The sequence below is a fragment of the Pelodiscus sinensis genome, chromosome 12 (assembly GCF_052426305.1).
Source record: "Pelodiscus sinensis isolate ZL-2025 chromosome 12, ASM5242630v1, whole genome shotgun sequence".
In the NCBI taxonomy this organism is placed as follows: domain Eukaryota; kingdom Metazoa; phylum Chordata; order Testudines; family Trionychidae; genus Pelodiscus; species Pelodiscus sinensis.
This window is the reverse complement of record NC_143063.1, coordinates 28,452,522-28,470,351: the sequence shown is the minus strand read 5'-3', so window position 1 is coordinate 28,470,351 and position 17,830 is coordinate 28,452,522. Positions and strand designations below refer to the sequence as shown.

At 39.6% G+C, this 17,830-nt stretch overlaps 1 protein-coding gene across 1 annotated transcript in view; it reads left to right on the top strand.

Annotated features, from left to right (window-relative positions):
• Positions 1-17,830, top strand: part of LOC102450325 (neural-cadherin-like) — a 78,102-nt gene that overhangs the window by 43,478 nt on the left and 16,794 nt on the right. Inside the window, exons 19-25 of the mRNA XM_075940140.2 lie at positions 508-692; positions 867-1,096; positions 5,784-6,061; positions 7,229-7,443; positions 8,558-8,685; positions 14,926-15,053; positions 16,038-16,161. Coding sequence (XP_075796255.2) covers positions 508-692; positions 867-1,096; positions 5,784-6,061; positions 7,229-7,443; positions 8,558-8,685; positions 14,926-15,053; positions 16,038-16,161 — 1,288 coding nt within the window. The remainder of the gene's footprint in view (positions 1-507; positions 693-866; positions 1,097-5,783; positions 6,062-7,228; positions 7,444-8,557; positions 8,686-14,925; positions 15,054-16,037; positions 16,162-17,830) is intronic.

The following is a 17,830-nucleotide window of genomic DNA, read 5'->3' as shown; positions in this document are numbered from 1 at the left end:
CCCCTTCATCCTGCCTCATGGGCATGATGCAAGAGATCTCCTTTGGAACCTCTCTTTGACAGGAACCTGTATAGGACAAGACAGTTTCCTCCCTCCTCTTGTCACTTCTCCCTACTCATTCCTTGGACCTGTGCCATGGGTATTCCCATGTACTAATTCTTGTAGACTTCATGCTGTGAGTTAAGCATGGGAAGCCCGTGGATCTGGGAATCGCAGAAAAGCAATTCCTGTTCATAAACATAAGCTTCTCCATAATTTCCCAGTACAAAGCTTTTTTCTTTTTTAGTGAGATTGATCTCTGGTACCCATCAGATAGGTCGGTTGACCATGGATGCTCCATAATAACTTTCGAAGGCTTCTGTATACTCAGAGGCCACATATTGTGTTATTCAGCCAGGCCCTCATATGGTAGAACATGTATTCTGAAAAAGACCAATTCAGTGATTAGTACAGGATGTTTCTGGTTTGACTAATTAGGCTTTTCATCATTTGGGACTTTACTTCTAGGTATTTCAGATTAAATCAAAGGACTGGCTCTCTGGTAATGGTGGATAATGCTCCTGAGGGGACATACAACTTAAGAGTCAGAGTGTCAGATGGAGTCTGGCCTGATGTAATATCTACAGTACAGATCCATGTCAAAGAACTGGAAAAAGAAGCCATACGTAGTTCAGCCACTATTTGTCTGGCAGGTCAGTTTTGTTTGTTGTTTGAGCTCCATTTCTGATGAATTTGCAAATGTGTTCGTAGACTGATGCACTTGCAATGTGTTACTAGTACATGTGGGCTGGGGGGAGTTGAGAGAGATACCAGAGCTCTGCAGGCATTTAATTTTGGTATACTGTACTTATAAATCTCCAACTCAGATGTCACAGCGGAGGAGTTTATAAGGAAAGACGAACATGGGAAAAGCAGACATGACAAATTTAAGGACTTACTGGCAGAAATCTTCTCAGCTCATCCTAGTGATATCACTATTTTCAGTATGATGAATGTTGATGGAAGACAAACAAGCTTAAGGTTTGCAGTTCGTGGTGACTCTTCATATTACAGACCTGAGAAATTGCATGGTGAAATGGCAGCATTTAAAAACAAGGTATGTGCCCCAGTTTTAATTCAGTGAACTCAATATTAGGGAGGTTTGAATAAATATAAACTAACTATCTTAGCATCATTTATGCAGACTCAACCACAATTTAGAAGAGTGTACCAGGCCTAGTGAATTACTTTTTTCTTCACTTGAAATTTTGTTATACACATTTTTGTCATAGTTTTGACACTAATTTTCTTCCTTTCATTAATCCCTTTTACAGTGTTCCATTTCAATATGTTTGACCATTTTGAATTAAGAGAGGACAATCCCCTCTTCTGAATCATAGCTTTTTGGTCAACTTTGTGTGATTTTTTGTGTGTGCATATAAAAACTTTATTATTACATTATTTAAAATGGGTAAATGGGATGATCCATGCAGTTATAGCGCTGTCAGTCTGACATCAATCCCAGGGAAAATAATGTAGCAACTGATACGGGACTTAATTAATCAAGAATTAAAAGAAAGATTAAAAATTATGCCAATCAAGATGGGTTTGTGGAAAATAAATTCTCTCTAGCTAATTTGATAAGTTTGTGAGACTACAAGTTTAGTTGATGATTATTTTTGATGTGATATGCTTAGGCTTTCATAAAGCATGACTTGGTTCCCCTTGACATTTTGATTACAATGCGATTATGTGGCCAAAAGAGCTAATGCAATTGTTGGGTGCATAGAGTTATTTTATCTTTGTATTTTGCACCACTGCTGAAATCTTTTTTTTTTTTCAGTTTTGGTGTTCACAGTTTCAAAAGGATAATGCTAAATTGGAAAGGGTCCACAGCAGAACTGTAAGAATGATAAACAATAAGAAACCTGCTTTATAGAGAGAGATTCAAAGAGTTCAGACTTATTTAGCTTAACAAAGAAAAGGTTAAGCGATGACTTTATCACAATCATAAATATCTACATGGGGAACAAATATTTGATCATGGGCTCTTCAGTCTAGCAGAGAAAGGTCTAATACAATACAAAGGCCGGAAGTTGAAGCTAGATACATTGAGACTGGAAATAAGACATACATTTTTACAATGAGGGTAATTAACTATTGTAACTATTTACAAGGGGACATGGTGGATTCTCCCTCACTGGCAATTTTAAAATGAAGACAGTGTTTTTTCTAAGAGATCTGCTCTAGGAATTATTTTGAAGAAGTAAGTTCCATGGAGGTAAGTTTACAGGGTAGGGTCAAACTAGGTGATCACACCTGTCCCTTCTGGCCTGGGTATTTATGAAGCCCAAGTGTGCCAACTATTGAACAAGCGCATAGTAAATAACAGCTTCTGCCACAAGGAGTATATCATGTAAGAGACAAGACACAAGAAAGAAAGGAGACAAATGTGGAGTGGAGGGGAGATGGAGACACGAGGGCGTATCAATGATAAAAGGTTGTGTGTCATTCTTAGTCAGGAGCAGTAATCAAAAGTCGCCATCTGCCCAACTTTTATCAGACTGTAAAGTATGTAATTTTATTGTCTGTTAAACAATAATATAGAGTATTAAAATCCTCCAAATGGCCAAGGTCACAGAATCAGAGAGGCAGATACTATTCATGCAAAATAACTGCTGCTTCTCTTGCATATTTATAGAGCAATTACAATGATAATATGGAAAGTTACATTGATTTCAAATAGACTCTGCTTCATAATACATAGTGGGATGATTCATCATAGTGATAACAAGAGGGTAATTTTTGCTTCACATATTTTACTGAGGAAATGGCATTTCTATTAATTATTTATCACCTTTCGGAATTTAATGAATAGCTCTGATGAGTAATCACCAATTTTCTATACTTACAGAAACAAAACATAAATATAGAATTCCTCCATTATCTTTTGTAGATATGTTTCAGTTAACTATAAACATAGAAAATGGGTAATTAGTGCTAGAATTATTCATTAACATTTTAAATAAATAAATAAATGATGAAGTGTATATTATTTGTTACACTCCTTTGGAAATGGCTTTGTGATAATTGTTCTTACTGTACAACAAAAGATATCCATCTAGTAGTTTAAAGGAACCATGACTCCCTGTATGCACCAGGCTCTTCTGTAACAAATATTGCAAAACTGTCTACATCTTTTTAATACAGAATTATCACTAACAGCAATCTAGAGAGATAGCCTACCCCATGACTGCATTAACAGGATACATCATGTCACCGGGTGGTATATTGCTACCTCTTTCAATATGTCTCATGATATTTATGAGAATGTATTTAAGATTAGTCATAGGGGTCAACATTCTTAAAAGAATGGTGGATTGAAATGAAGGTACCAGTGAAATGGAAAGAGAAGAAAAGAAGGGAAGGTTTTTAAATCAGTTTTTGGACATTAGAATTTATTTTTAAAACTTGTTTTCATATATTGTACCACTAAAAGTAACAGTTTATTAAACATATAAAATTACTAGGCCCTCAGTCTGAGCTCACACTAGTTTTACATCCGTGAACTCTGTTAACTTCATGGAGTTACTCCTGATTTGCACCACAGGGAGGGTAGAACAAGGCCTTTAGTGTTGAGATTCTGACACCGTAGTCCAAGTCTTGAAGCTTTCCATGCACCTGTGAAAACGTCAAAACCTCTGGCTGAGAACCAAAATGTTGCCTTTGGTCAGTCTGTGGAATTAAAGTTTCAGACACTTTTGTGTTTTTTGCCATGCTGCCCCTTGCATCTGGCACAAACTTCCTGTAAATATTCATAAAACTAACTTATTATTGTCCTTCAGAATCCTTTTTACAACTCTCCTTTGTTAACCATGTTGTCTTTTTGTTTCTTTGTGCTTCCTCATCTAGTTGTATCCATCTGTTGTCTCTTATCTTGCATTGTAAGCTCTTGGGTATAGAGGTTGGTTTTTTTGTACTGTGCTTATCACAATAAGGGCCTGTCCATGACTGGGGCTCTTGGTGCTACAATAATACAAATAAATAACAATTATTTAGACAGATTGATTGATTGGGAGACAACATGATCTGGTGCATAGTGCGCTGAATGAGAGGCAGGAGAGCCGAGTTATTTTCAGCTCTGTCATTACCAGCTGTGTGACCTCAGGCAAGTCTCCGTACTTCTTTGTAGTTCTGTTTATCACCAACCCTTTGCCTGTCTTGTCAATTTAGACTGTAAGCTCCTTAGGTCACAGCCTGAGTTGTGTGGTGTCTGATACAAGAGGGTGCCAACCCCAGTTTTGGCCTCTTTGTGATGCCTTTCTAGGGGTATGTCTACACTACTACCCTACTTCGAACTAGTGTGGTAATGTAGGCAACCGGAGTTGCAAATGAAGCCCAGGATTTGAATTTCCCGGGCTTCATTTGCATAAAGCCGGGCGCCGCTATTTTTAAATGTCCGCTAGTGCGGACTCCGTGCCGCGCGGCTACACGTGGCACGGACTAAGTAGTTCGGACTAGGCTTCCTAGTCCGAACTATCGTTACTCCTTGTGAAACTAGGAAGCCTAGTCCGAACTACCTAGTCCGTGCCACGTGTAGCTGCGTGGCTTCATTTGCAACTCCAGTTGCCAACATTACCACCCTAGTTTGAACTAGGGTGGTAGTGTAGACATACCCTAGGAGGGAAGCCTTTTGATACTGAATGAGAGGTTTTGACTTTTCATAAGATCATGAAAAGCTTCGGGATTTGGACCATAATGTCAAACCCTTGACATTTAGGGTATGTCTAAACTACATGGCTCCGTTGATGGAGCCATGTAGATTAGTCAGGCCGGCAAAGGGAAATGAAGCAGTGATTTAAATAATCGCCGCTTCAATTCCCTTTTTCATGTAAACTAATCTACATGGCTCTGTCAACAGAGCCATGCAGTTTAGACGTACCCTAAGGGCTTCATTCTACTCTTGCAGCAGTGCAAATCAGGAGTAGCTCTATGAAGTTATGTAATCCAAACAATAAATAAATGACAAATGAGGTCATGTCCAGAGTGTTCCCACAATACTCCGCACACCATGAATATCACTCACTTTTTGAAGAGATAGTAGGATGTAAATGCAGATTTGGTGGAGGTGTGTCAGTGAGTCTGCACACAACTAGACATACATGTCCAAAAATGTGCCAATGGCAAATGTAGCAAGGTATGTCCTCTACTGCACTGGGGTACTCAGAAATCCTGAATGCATTGCGATTGTGTATATGCCCTGGTCAGGACGTACTCCTCCTGGGGAGTGAACTTATGATTTACAGCATATGGGTGAGTAGAAAAGTTATCTTGGAATTTTCTTGGTAGTTGTGACCAGATTATGCCTAGCCCTTTGTGGACATGCAAGGTTGGAAAGAAGGGTTCCTTGCGTGAATACAAAATTGGTGTCTGCATCTGCAAAATATTCTAGATACAAAATTTGTATCCTCATCCATATCCACAAAATGAGCCACAGATCCATGTCTGTGGATAGAAAATAGATATCTGCAGATTTTCAAGGTTCTACTGCTAAGATGGCTATCAGGGATACCAATAATTGATTTCCAGGAAATACTACTACTGTAAACTTTCACACACAGTGAATACATAATATAATTTCCTTTAAGTCATTCACAAAGTCCAGGCTGTTAATAACCAGTTTTCATATAAGTAAAGTATTCCATGAAGTGTATGATTGCACAGATTTTCAGAACTTAAAGAAACAAATGAAAACATTCCATTAGGAACAGACTGGTGATTTGTTAAACTATGTTTCCTCTTAGATCCAATCAGTTTTGAAAGTGAACATTTCACAAATTGACGCAGATGTATGTGGGAGAATAGACTGTCATGGTGGCAGTGGGTGTACAAACTACTTCACAGTGAGTGACATCCCAACAGTGGTGGATGCTGGGAATGTGTCATTTGTCTCAGTAGCAATCACCATCAGCGCAGTCTGCACCTGTTCAGCGAGAGACCGAGTTCATCAGTCTTGTGCCTCCTACCCCCGCAACCCTTGTCTCAATGGTGGGACATGTATCGACACTCTTAATGGTTACAGGTGAGGAAACTTGTATGGCAGCTTTTCTGACTGTCTCTACTGCTTCTTTCTTCTTCTTTTTTTTTTTAATGTCAAATGTAATTAACAAGACACAGGACTACAAAAGTGAAGACTTCATCTTCGGATCTGTATTAAACTGCAGTTCAGAGTGAGGAAAATCCAGAAAAGTGATACATCTTCAGAAGACTGTAAACTGAGTAATAACAACAGTTCCTTATTAAAGGTCTGGTCTTGATCCTGCAATCCTGGAGTCATTGAAAGTAATGTTTGAGTAAGCACTGTCAAATAAGGCCTTAGGGTATGTCTACACTGCATTCCTCTTTCGAGAGAGGAATGCAAATGCAGACGAACAAAATTGCAAATGAAGCGCGTATTTGAATTTTTCATGCTTCATTTGCGTAATCACATCTGGCCACTTTTTCGAAATACCCTATTTCGAAAAAAGAAACGCTGTCTAGATGCGGTTATTTCGAAAATAAACCCTTCTTTCAAATAACCCTTAAACCTCATTTTATAAGTAGTAAGGGTTATTTCAAAAGAAGGGTTTTCTTTCAAAATAACCGCATCTAGACAGTGTTTCTTTTTTCGAAATAGAGTATTTCGAAAATGAGGCTGGACGTGATTATGCAAATGGCGCATGGGAAATTCAAATTCGCGCTTCATTTGCAATTTCGTTTGTCTTCATTTACAGTCCTCTCTCAAAAAAGGAATGCAGATTAGACATACCCTTAAATGGAAATCAATGAAAACATGCTTGGGGTATTAAATCATCTCTTTCTGCTGTTCTTCAAAATTTGGGATAATCTTGTCAGTGATTTTATGATGATTTCAGATGCCACAGCTCAATCACTTTTTAGAGTTCCTTTCATATTTTCCAAGATTTAATCCCCAAATCTTTTAGAATTTCCATACCATTTTTATAGAATTTTTTCTGTGGGTAAGATCACTATGTTAACAGTAGGAAATGTTTACTCTGAAAAGCTTTTCAAAAAGTATCAGGATGACTGAGAATATTGGCTATTGGACACAGACCTTTTAACTTTTAGATCACTGATTCACACCCAGCCCAGGTTGGTAGATTAACTGAAAATGAGTATTTTGATTATAGTATTTTTATCTATTAGTTTATTTATTTTGCTTTATTCTTCTTCTGATTTGTTCTTTCAGATGTCGTTGTTCTACTTCATTTCATGGACCTGACTGCCAGCAGACTAAACACAGTTTCCATGGAAATGGATATGCATGGTTTCGTCCCATCAGGCCTTGTTTTGAGAGCTTACTATCCCTTGAGTTTATTACTGAGTTTCCAGATGGTCTTTTACTATACAATGGTCCTTTATCAGATCCAGAGCCTGGGAGTACAGAGAACTTCATGGCAATAGGTACTTATACTCTGTCCAGTACACATAACAAAATGCTTTGTAGGACCTTGAAGTAAGGATTTTCTAGGAATTGATGTTCCATGGATAATATAGTAATTATGGTGTAAATTCTTACTTCAGACTCTAGAAAAATTAGGAAAAAAAGTCTCCTGAAATATACTTTAGCAGTATATTCAGTATATTCATTTTTCTTTGACATTGTGGTTATTTTTGTAGTTTACGCGAATAGTTCTTAGCTGATCCTAGAGCTAAAGAAATCAAAGTGAAACAGAATAGACAGATTTATTTAAAAAAATCCCACCAGAAAGCATCTAGTGCTTTAAAGGAGTTCAGGTACTTTTGAGACAGGTATTACATGATTAATGCATTCTTAGTTGCATGTCATTTTATATGGTTGGGGAAGACAGAAATCTACTTCTTAAAATTCTTTTAGTCTCAAGGCATTTTTGAAACATGTTTTCTTTAACAGACTGTGACTTGATAGATGAATCCAGTCTTAAAACACCATCACAGATGTATATGCAGTGGCTTAAAGTTATCTATACATCTGATAGTTTTTTTTAATTGCTGCTCAATTATTTTCAATGAGTTACTGTAAGAAGATGTAAGCATAATTGTGTATATTTTAAATTGCACTAAATATTGAGATATAAATCTATCAGAAATAATTATAAATGACCTGATTTTTACTTTGTGGTTTAACTTACGAATTTGGACAGGATTTAATACATAGCAAATCCTATGTGCATGCATATAATTAGTATTATTTTTTACTTTAGAACATAATATGGTATTCGTGCCTTAGTAAGGAATACATTTCAATGTTTAGCTTAGGAGCCTGTTCATGAAAAAATGTTTAGTGCAGCGTATTTTCCACATACAATTAATTAACAAAGAGTTAGCATACTCATTAAAACAATTACAAATAACAAGGCCAACTGGAAATAACATCTCCTGCATAATACTGGCTGCTGAGCCCAGTAACTTGTGGTTGACAATTATTGTTAAACTAATCAAGTCACTACATATACCAAAGTAGTAAAAGTGGAAAAATATATTTGCTGCTACATTTTAAAAAAATGTAACTTTTCAGTTTTTCTTGTTGGCCTTTTAGAACTTTCCAATGGCATTCCTGTGTTGAAAATGAACCATGGTGCAGGCACTGAGACGCTGCATTTCCCAAATCACCTGAATTTGACTGACAAAAGATGGCATCGGCTTGAAGTCAGAACTAAGGGTCAGGTCAGTTGTTTTCTACTTTGCAGTTTTGTTTCTCCCATGTAGCTCTTGCATACACAAAATTAGAAAGGTATAAAAGAGAGACTGGAAAATTGTGTGTTTCATTCCATACGTGCCTGTAGACCAGATGCACAATGTGAATACTGAGGGGATAGAGCTGTGATTTTCACAATCTGTCTTTCTGAAGTTCAGCATCTCCTGCAGTTCTGTTACATATGGGCCAATGGTTCCCAAACTGTGTGATGCGAACCAATTTTAATGGGGTTGCATTAGCCAGCATTAGACCTTTAATTGGGACCAGCTGCTGAAGCTGAATCCTGAGCTTCACCCCAAGCTGGAGTGATAGGGCTCAGTCTGCAGCCCCCTCTCCCTTCACCTGAGGCAGCGGGACTTGACTTGTGGCCTCACCCCCCCTACCTGGGGCTGCAGGGCTTGGGCTCTGTGCCCCACCCTCGGGCAGGGAGCAGTGACTTTGTTGTCAGTAGGGCTCACAATTCAACGAAGTTTGAGAAACCCTAGCATGGGCTATTTTCCTCCTGTCTGCAGTTTCCAGAAGCAGTTCAAAACTGTGGCATAGCCCGTGTTAGCCACTTTTCCTTCTCCAGCTCCATGGTGCTAGCAGATCTGTCAAGTAACAGTTCACCTGTATTTTATGTAGGTTTTTGGAGGGGGGAAGTGGCAAGCATGCTTCCTCTCTTCTGGATGAGGTATTGAGCAGCGGGTTGGCTTCAAGTACCTGGCACCTCTTCTGCTTCCTCTCCTCCCCCAAGGCATGGCACAACTCTTGTGCAAACTGTGAGCTAAATCAAAGTGGTGTCCTATTTGTGAGTCAGCTTTTCTAGGCCCTTGGGAGGGCAAATTGTGCTCTGCCTGTTCTCCGCCAGCTAACACTTGCCCTGATAGGTCACAAGATTCTGAATTGGACAGGCATGTTGGGTTCCCCCAGCTCGAGAAGACTACAATACAGAAAAGCCTAATCTGGAGGTGAAGAGGAAGAGAAGGAGAAACTCAAAAGAAAAAAAAGGAGGATTCTATCCAATAAGCCCAAGGGATAAGACCTGCGACAGAAGAAGAATGCGGGTGGAGGGGAGCTGTTAAGGAGTTGCAGGTTTTGACCTCAAGTCCTAAAATAGGTCCTAACTTCCCTGGAGAAAGAAGTAGCACTCATAATGCTTTCTTCTTCGGTCTCTTGAATCAGGGAATTCTGGCAATTGGACCCCATTCTCTATACAAGAGGAGTGGGATCCCACTGAGGGAGACATATCCAGAGAGCTCAAGGCAAGTTCTTACTGCCTTGGATTATAACACCTGCAAATAGGTCCCAAAGGCTAAAAAATCTACACGCCTGACTCTAACACCAACTCCTACAGAGGAAGGGCAGATTTCAAATCAGGAATGGAACAGGATATGGAAAAATGCAGCGAAGGTTGCTCCCCTCTCCCCCAAAAAATGTTTGAAACCATGTGCAGAAAAGTAGCATCCATAATCCAGATCCAGCTTGAGCAGGCAGTAGAGGATAAGCCTAAAGACAAATCTTGCTAAGTCATTGCTTGAGACAGCAATCCTGCTGCATCCATCCATTGAAGAAGTGAGCAGAGTGAAATGGGAAACCCTTCACAAGGATAAACACACAAGCAGATGCACTTTCAGATATTAGAAGTTGCAAGAGTAAAAAAATGCCATTACCAAAAGTTGATGCTGCAGTGACATCTCTAGTAAAAGGTGAGATATTTCTTTCCGAAAGATCTGATAGGAAAGTGGAAGCCACACTGAGAAGGGACTTTAAGGCTTCATCAGCCACTCTTAAAGTATCCATAGTAGCTACATGATTTGCAAGAGCCACAATGTCCTGGCTTGGATGATTTTAAAACCATGAAGGACCAAAACCATCCTGACTTCTATCCTACACGTAAGGAAATTTCCCTATCCACAGTCCATAATGGATGCATTGAGATTTTTAGGTAGGATCATGGCATCCAGCACAGAGATACCACATCTGCTTCAAAGGGTGATTCTCAATCTAAACACATTTAGTGCTCATCTTAATTCACAGGCTGTCTCTTCTTTGGGGGAAAATCAGACAAAATTATGGCAAGAAGTACTGCTACATTGAAACAGTCTCTCCTCTCCCCTCTCTGCTCTGAGGAGGATCTACAAACCCAGAAATAGACAAAAATTTCTTTTTTGTCCATCGTCCTCATGAATATACCAGAAGAAAGACATCAGCTATATTGGGGAAAATACTGGAACCAGGAGTTGAGTGGAAAATCCAGAGGTGGATTCATCTCATCTGAGAGCCCTTTAGGCCTACAAAAGTACCTCCACCGAGACCTGAATCTAAGAGACAGAACTTCCCGCTTCTTAGAAAAACAGACTCAATCGACCACAAACAAGTGGGTAAGAGAGATGGTGAGTTGCCAATACTCCCTCAAACTAAGTGCTCCTGCCAAAAAAAAAAAAAACCTTCCTTCATTCAATCCTCCATCAAACAGTAGTCGGTGTTAAATGGAATCTCATGTATCCAGGACACACTAGAAAGAGTTCCCTCAGAAGAAAGATTCTTAAGACTATGTTCCATTTTCTTCTTTGTCCGGAGGTGTGTAGGGGATAACAGCAGTCCTGGATTTCAAGCAGCTGAACACTAGAGGAAGAAAATGAAATTTCAGATAGAGATCCTAGCTTTAATAATATCATGCCTGCTCCAATGGAATTTTCTCACGTCTTTAATTTAACAGATGCATAGCTCCATTTTCTTAGAAGAACAGACTCAGTCGACCACAAACAAATGAGTAAGTGGGGTCTTGATGATCTTCTGAGGTCTCTTCCAACCCTATGATTTCTATGATTCCCATATAGCTATACTACCCCAGATTGATGAATTGCTTTCATCAGCCCCTAGTGTCTTCATAAGATGCTAGTGATCAAAATAGCCACAGTAAGGTTTCAGAGTAGTTACCTGTATCTTTCTTAGATTATCAGAGCTATGACCCAGGTGGTGATGCACAATGCCACAGTCCAAGTCCTGGGTCTGCTTCAAGCACATAGATTTGTGATACACACCAAAAAAAGCTTTTTTTTGTTGCACCACATAGACAGCTCACCTAGGAGTGGATATAGACCCTATGGCAAAAGTGGCATAGCCGATTTCCATCACTGGTCAGATTCCTCTAGATCCAGAACCTGATATCCATCTTGGCAAAGTGCAAGGCTGACAGCTCGTTGTCTACAGTTATCTGGCCTCATGATTTTATGAGTAGGAATCATCCCAGGAACAAAATTATCTGGTGCCTCCAGGCCTCTCCCCTGAAAGTATGGAGTCACTCACCAGAGCACATGCAAGATCACATACTGTTTCTGAACTAGGTACTCATCTCTTTACTGTGGTGGACAATCCCACAGTGTATCCTGAAGTGTCTACCTAGCTGCATTCCAGACCTACAGGCACTCACAGCCCGCTGCCAGCCTGATGGAATCTGAGCATTGGACAGAGCAAAGTGCCTGGAACCCTAAGGAGAGGAACCATAACATCAACCTATTGGAGCTCAGAGAGTAGCTCAACCAAAGTTCCAGAAATACCTAGACAGCAAACTTGTTCTGGTCCAATTGGACAACATGGCAACTATGGTGTATATCAACAAGCCAGGGGACTTAGGAGTTGAACCCTACACACAGAAGCAATGGAGATAACTTAATAGACAGAGAGGACCTTCTCTTCTGTAAGAGTAATACAGCAAAGAAAAGATGAACCAAAGTGCAGACTGGTTTTGCAGATGCACTGTCAACCACTCAGAAGAAGGATATCTGAATCAAGGAGTCTTCTCTCTGATTTCTCAGCACTTCACCAGAGAAGCAGGCCCCAAATCCCTGGGAATAGATGCACAGGTAGTCACGAGGCCTGCTATACACACTCCCACCCTTTCCACTTCTAGGAGAAGTGATCCAGAAAATAAAGCTTGGAGAAACTAAAGTGAAAATGTTAGCTCCGCACTGGCAAAAGAGACTTTGATTCCCCAAATCTGACAGGACGGAAATTAGAACCAACCTTTCAGCTACCAGTGAGCCTACATGCTTTACCAGGGCCCTCCATCCAGACCCAGAGTGTCTACAACTGACAGCCTGGCTTTTGAGTGGGAAGCATTAGCTGCAGTAGGACTATCTTCCAAAGGGATTGGAACTCTGTTCTCCTCCAGTGAGCTTAAACTAGCTGCCTGCAGATCAAGCCATGTATTTCATGGCCTGCATTGCCAGCTGGCTGTGCATTGTCCAACTGGAGGTCATTGGGCTGGATCCAGCAGGCAAGATGATTCCATCTGGCCCCATGGAGGATATGCCACACAGTATGTCTTGACATGCCACCATGTGAGTGAAATCATGCTGCATGGAGGATGCCCATTTGAGCCACATAAACACATGTAAGTGAATTGCTGCATGCCTTACTAAAACTGTCATGACTTGCCACTGTTCAACACCAAAGACCAACTACTCCATCTGGCCTATGCTTAGCTCATTGTGTCAAACACACTACTACCCTCCCCCAAGGATCCCATACATATCAGAATTATGAGAGATACAAAACTGCAGAATGTTACATTTCTTAACTGATAATTACCTTTCTGCCAGCAGCATCTCACACAATTCTACCCTCCCTGATTGGCTTCCTAGCCAAGGGATAGTATTTAATTTTGAGAGCTATGCGTATAGGCTGTAGTGCCCTCTGGTACATAATTTACTTGTTCCCACTGATGTTATTGTTACTAATCACCGCTGTGGAATGAATCACCTGGCAACAGGCTGGAGAAGGGAGAGTGGCTAGCATGGGCAATGCAGCAATTTTGAACTGCCTCCGGAAAGAGCAGATAGGAGAGAATAGCCCATATGTATCAGAATTGTGGGAGATTCTGCTAGCAGAAGGGAAATTATCTGGTAAGACATTTCCTGATCTTATACATTTACAGGGTTTAGGGTCAGAGTTTTTAAAAACTAGGCAGACCAATACATGCAATTTGTAGATGCAATTTTGACCTTAATTTTCATAAATAATTAACATCTGGGTACTCTCAACTCAGTTGTGTGGGAAAATGTGCCAACAGTATCTGTTTACAAATGCTATTGTCCATTTTGTGAGCATGACTATTATAATTAAATGCACAGGTGCATGTCTATTCTTCCCTTTTTTATATATTGCCCTTGCCTTTGGTTGCAATATAGAAAATGGTGCAGAAAATGGCAAAACTCTATATTGATCATGATATGCAGCTAAATGAACATAAGACATGGAGGATTTTAAACAACAGGGTACAACTTTATGTACTTAATACGCGGGGGAAGGAGGGTATTATGTGGGCCACCTCTGCTTTCTCATGCCAGGAGATTATCTGAGTTGTCAGGACTCTGACCATAAAACCAATAATTTAGAATGGACCCTTCCCTGTGCCTTCCCCTAGGATTCAATTCACTTCCAAATCCTCTTCATCTCCCCCTATATGTTATTACTAGGAATTCAGTCAGCCAAGACTTCAGGTCTCCTCTTTTTTCTATTGGAAAAAGGACTATAAAAGCAATCCTGAGTCACCCTGTGCTGGCCTCTGAGGACACCAACAATTAGTATCATATTTAGGGTCACATCCTGACCCACAATGCTTGGTAGCAATTTCCTGGCTGGAAACAGGGTTGGCTTCACAACTTCCCACCAAACTTGCCTTGCAAGAACCCTTTTGACAAAGCCAGTCTTGTTCATGATCTCCACCCTCTAATCAGCTCCATCTGGATGCTAATTCTTAAATTTAATCTGGTGCAAGCCCCACCACTGTTTACAGTACACCAAGGTGAAAAATCAGGACATTTGGTGGTTTCAGTTTGGCCATCGTCAAGTGAGAGAAAGTGTGAATTGATCAGCCATATCATCACAGGCACACAGCTGCAGCCTTGAATCTCAGTTGTAATCTACCTGCCATTTTGCTGGCCTAATGCTCAATAGAGGGCCTGCAGTTCCAGACATTGACTTGCTTCACAATGTCTCTTTCAATCACAAATGACAGGGCTAACATGGGCCCCTGGCATGGTCTAGTGACCTACCAGTAGGGTGAATTTCCAGTGCCCAGTTGCCTGGACCTGCCATTTGCATAGTGCAAGGGAAAGGGAATTGATTAAAAATTTCAATACAACATTTGAAGCAGTTTAGTAAAGCAGACTCTAATTCTTTTTATTTTTGGTATGACAGTATCCTTCTGTGTTTTGGTGCAGGATGTTCGATTCACTGTGGATCATTGCAGTGCAGCTATTGTTTCAGAGATAGAGGGACTAGGTAAATGGCTTTCAATTGAAGACCGCACAAACTGTGAGGTCACTGGGACAGTTCCACAAAGAGGAAGGTAACAGTATACTTCTGGAGATTAAAAAAATTATATCTTTGAACATCTAATTTATCAAGCTGCAAGCAGTGTGATATAATGCTTCAGAAGACATCTGTGCATATCTACAATGCCTTCTAGGCAAGGATCTCAAAGCACTATACAAATATTAATGAACTAACCTACCTCAACTGTTGAGATATGCTCAGGGTTGTAGATCAAGTCTGTTGTAGATCCAGGAAAAGAATCCGTATCTCCTGGTCCTCATTACACTGCCTTTGCCCTAGGATTTTTCTCCATTAATTATTAAGCAATTAATAAACAAGTATTAAGTAGACACTCCTTAATTATTAAGCAATTATTAGACCTGATCCTGAAAACTTTACTCAACTAATTTGATCCATTGACTTTAAACTGAGCAGGGATCGACTCCAGCTAGATCAGATTTTGTTTGTTCAATATAATAAATCTTGTAAATTCTCAAATAACACTCATAACAAACCTACATGTATATGGGAAAATTTAGCTGTCAATTATACAAGTGCAAATCCGGAGCCTTACATTTCTGTAATTTTTATTACTTCAACAGGGTTACCTTAATGGTACCAATCTGCATCATTAAGAGTAATTTGTAATCCTGAAGTCTGGTTACTAGTGTGCAAAACCCACATTCCTGGCTTATTCACATGTACATTTAGAATGGGGTTGTTCAGCAGTGCTCAGCATCTTAATACTCCCATAATTTCAGTGCTATACTTGAAAATTCCATCAGTAATCTTTAGGGCCAATTTTTTCTGCAGGGTGACTCATTGTTTTCAGTGGAGTTACACCAGCAAAGATTTTTTTAAAAAAATTTCTGTATTATTTTAGAAAGTTTCTATTCCCCAGTTTATTCTTTGGAAATGCAGCAGTGGTGCTTTTTATTTTCCTTTTATTGCAGTATGTATTTGAAGGTAAAACATGACCATTCATATTCATTTTTATTATGCATCTCACTTTTCAAAGGTATTTAGACATGACACAAGTTCTTCAATTGGGTGGTGTAAAAGAATCCATTCCCTATTCATATCCTCAGTTACAGCACAAGCATTTTACTGGCTGCCTTCGCAATTTCATCTTGGATACTCAGGTAAGAGAGGTTGTGTCATGATTTTTGCATTTGTAAAGATGTATCACTTTTGGATCTAGATATTTAGGAATTTTGTATGACACATGAAATTCGTACTCTGAAGATACAGGCATTCTTTTCACTCTGATTAGTAATGGACTGATCCCATAAGGGATTAAGCAGCTCCCTGAAGGATTGGCCTGATAGAACATCTCTTATTTTTAATGAGTTGCTTACATGTTTATTTTTTATCATTTTCTGAGCAATTTTTGTATATTCAGCAACAGGAATGTCCATGTATAAGGCATGGCATTTACACTGAGTAGCAAATAGAGAAATTAATGTTAAGGTGCCAGGATGATGAATCATTTCAAATAATGCTATATCATGGGGAAATAGTTGCCATTAGTAAGCTTGAGAAGGTTGTAACCTCCACAAATAATTGTGCTTATTTTGCTTAGCAATTCTGTCAAAAATGTAGAAGATAGATACATTGTTGCCATATACAAAGAAACTAGCAGATTTACCCAACTTTGTTTGGGTCCATAATTCAGGAAGTCTATCAAGAGTATTTTGGGATTTCATACCTATAAACTCTTATCATTTGCTATGTATTAACAAAAAAGGGCTATAATCAGTTTGGTTTCCAGTAACATTTTTTTCTTGTTTTCAAACCTTAAGCTTTGATTTAGCTGTGGGAAAACAGAGTGCTACTCCAAATTTCTCCAAGTTATCTCTTTTCTATAAGGTTTATTGAGAAAGCAAGCCTATTCCCAGGGCCACATTATGACTTTTGTGGGCCCAAGGCACTTTTGCCTTCGTGGGCCCCTTCCTCCATAAAAAAAAAATATATATAAAAAATTATTTTTGATATAACTTTAAATACTTCAACATTTTATTTTTTTCTGTTTTAGGCAAAATTCAGTAGATTTTCGTGGGCCCTAAAAGTTCATTTTATTTCTTCTGAGTTTAAAAGAAATTAAAACATTTTCGTGGGCCCTAGGCACTGCTCCTACTGTGCCTAATGGATAAGTCGACCCTGCCTATTCCAGGTTCATCCTATTTTTCTGGCCCATCTTAGATCAATCTGTTCCACCATTCACTCAGTTATGTCAGTTTTGAAGACAGTACTTGCTTTGGTGATTTTGTCTCATTTTTGTTTGGTTTTATGAGAAGCAGTCCCATCCCAGGAACATCCCATTTTCCTGGCACAACCAAACCTTTCTGTTGCTTTAAGGATTCTTTGGCTGTCTCTATGGGTATGTCTACACTACCACTCTAGTTCGAACTAGGGTGGTTAATGTAGGCAACCGGAGTTGCAAATGAAGCCCGGGATTTGAATTTCCCGGGCTTCATTTGCATATTGCCAGGCGCCGCCATTTTTAAATGTCCGCTAGTTCGGACTCCGTGCCCACAGCTACACGCGGCACGAACTAGGTAGTTCGGATTAGGCTTCCTATTCCAAACTACCGTTACTCCTCGTGGAACGAGGAGCCTAATCCGAACTACCTAGTTCGTGCCACGTGTAGCCGCGGGCTGTGTGTGGTAGTCTTAGCTCTTACTATTTAGGAGTTCTTGATCAAATACACAGGCAAACTTTCTTTAAAATATATAGAAGATAGGACATACCATTTGTGGTTTTAATAACAGTAGGCATCTCTGAGCCCCTTCTGAGGGCAGCCATCTTACT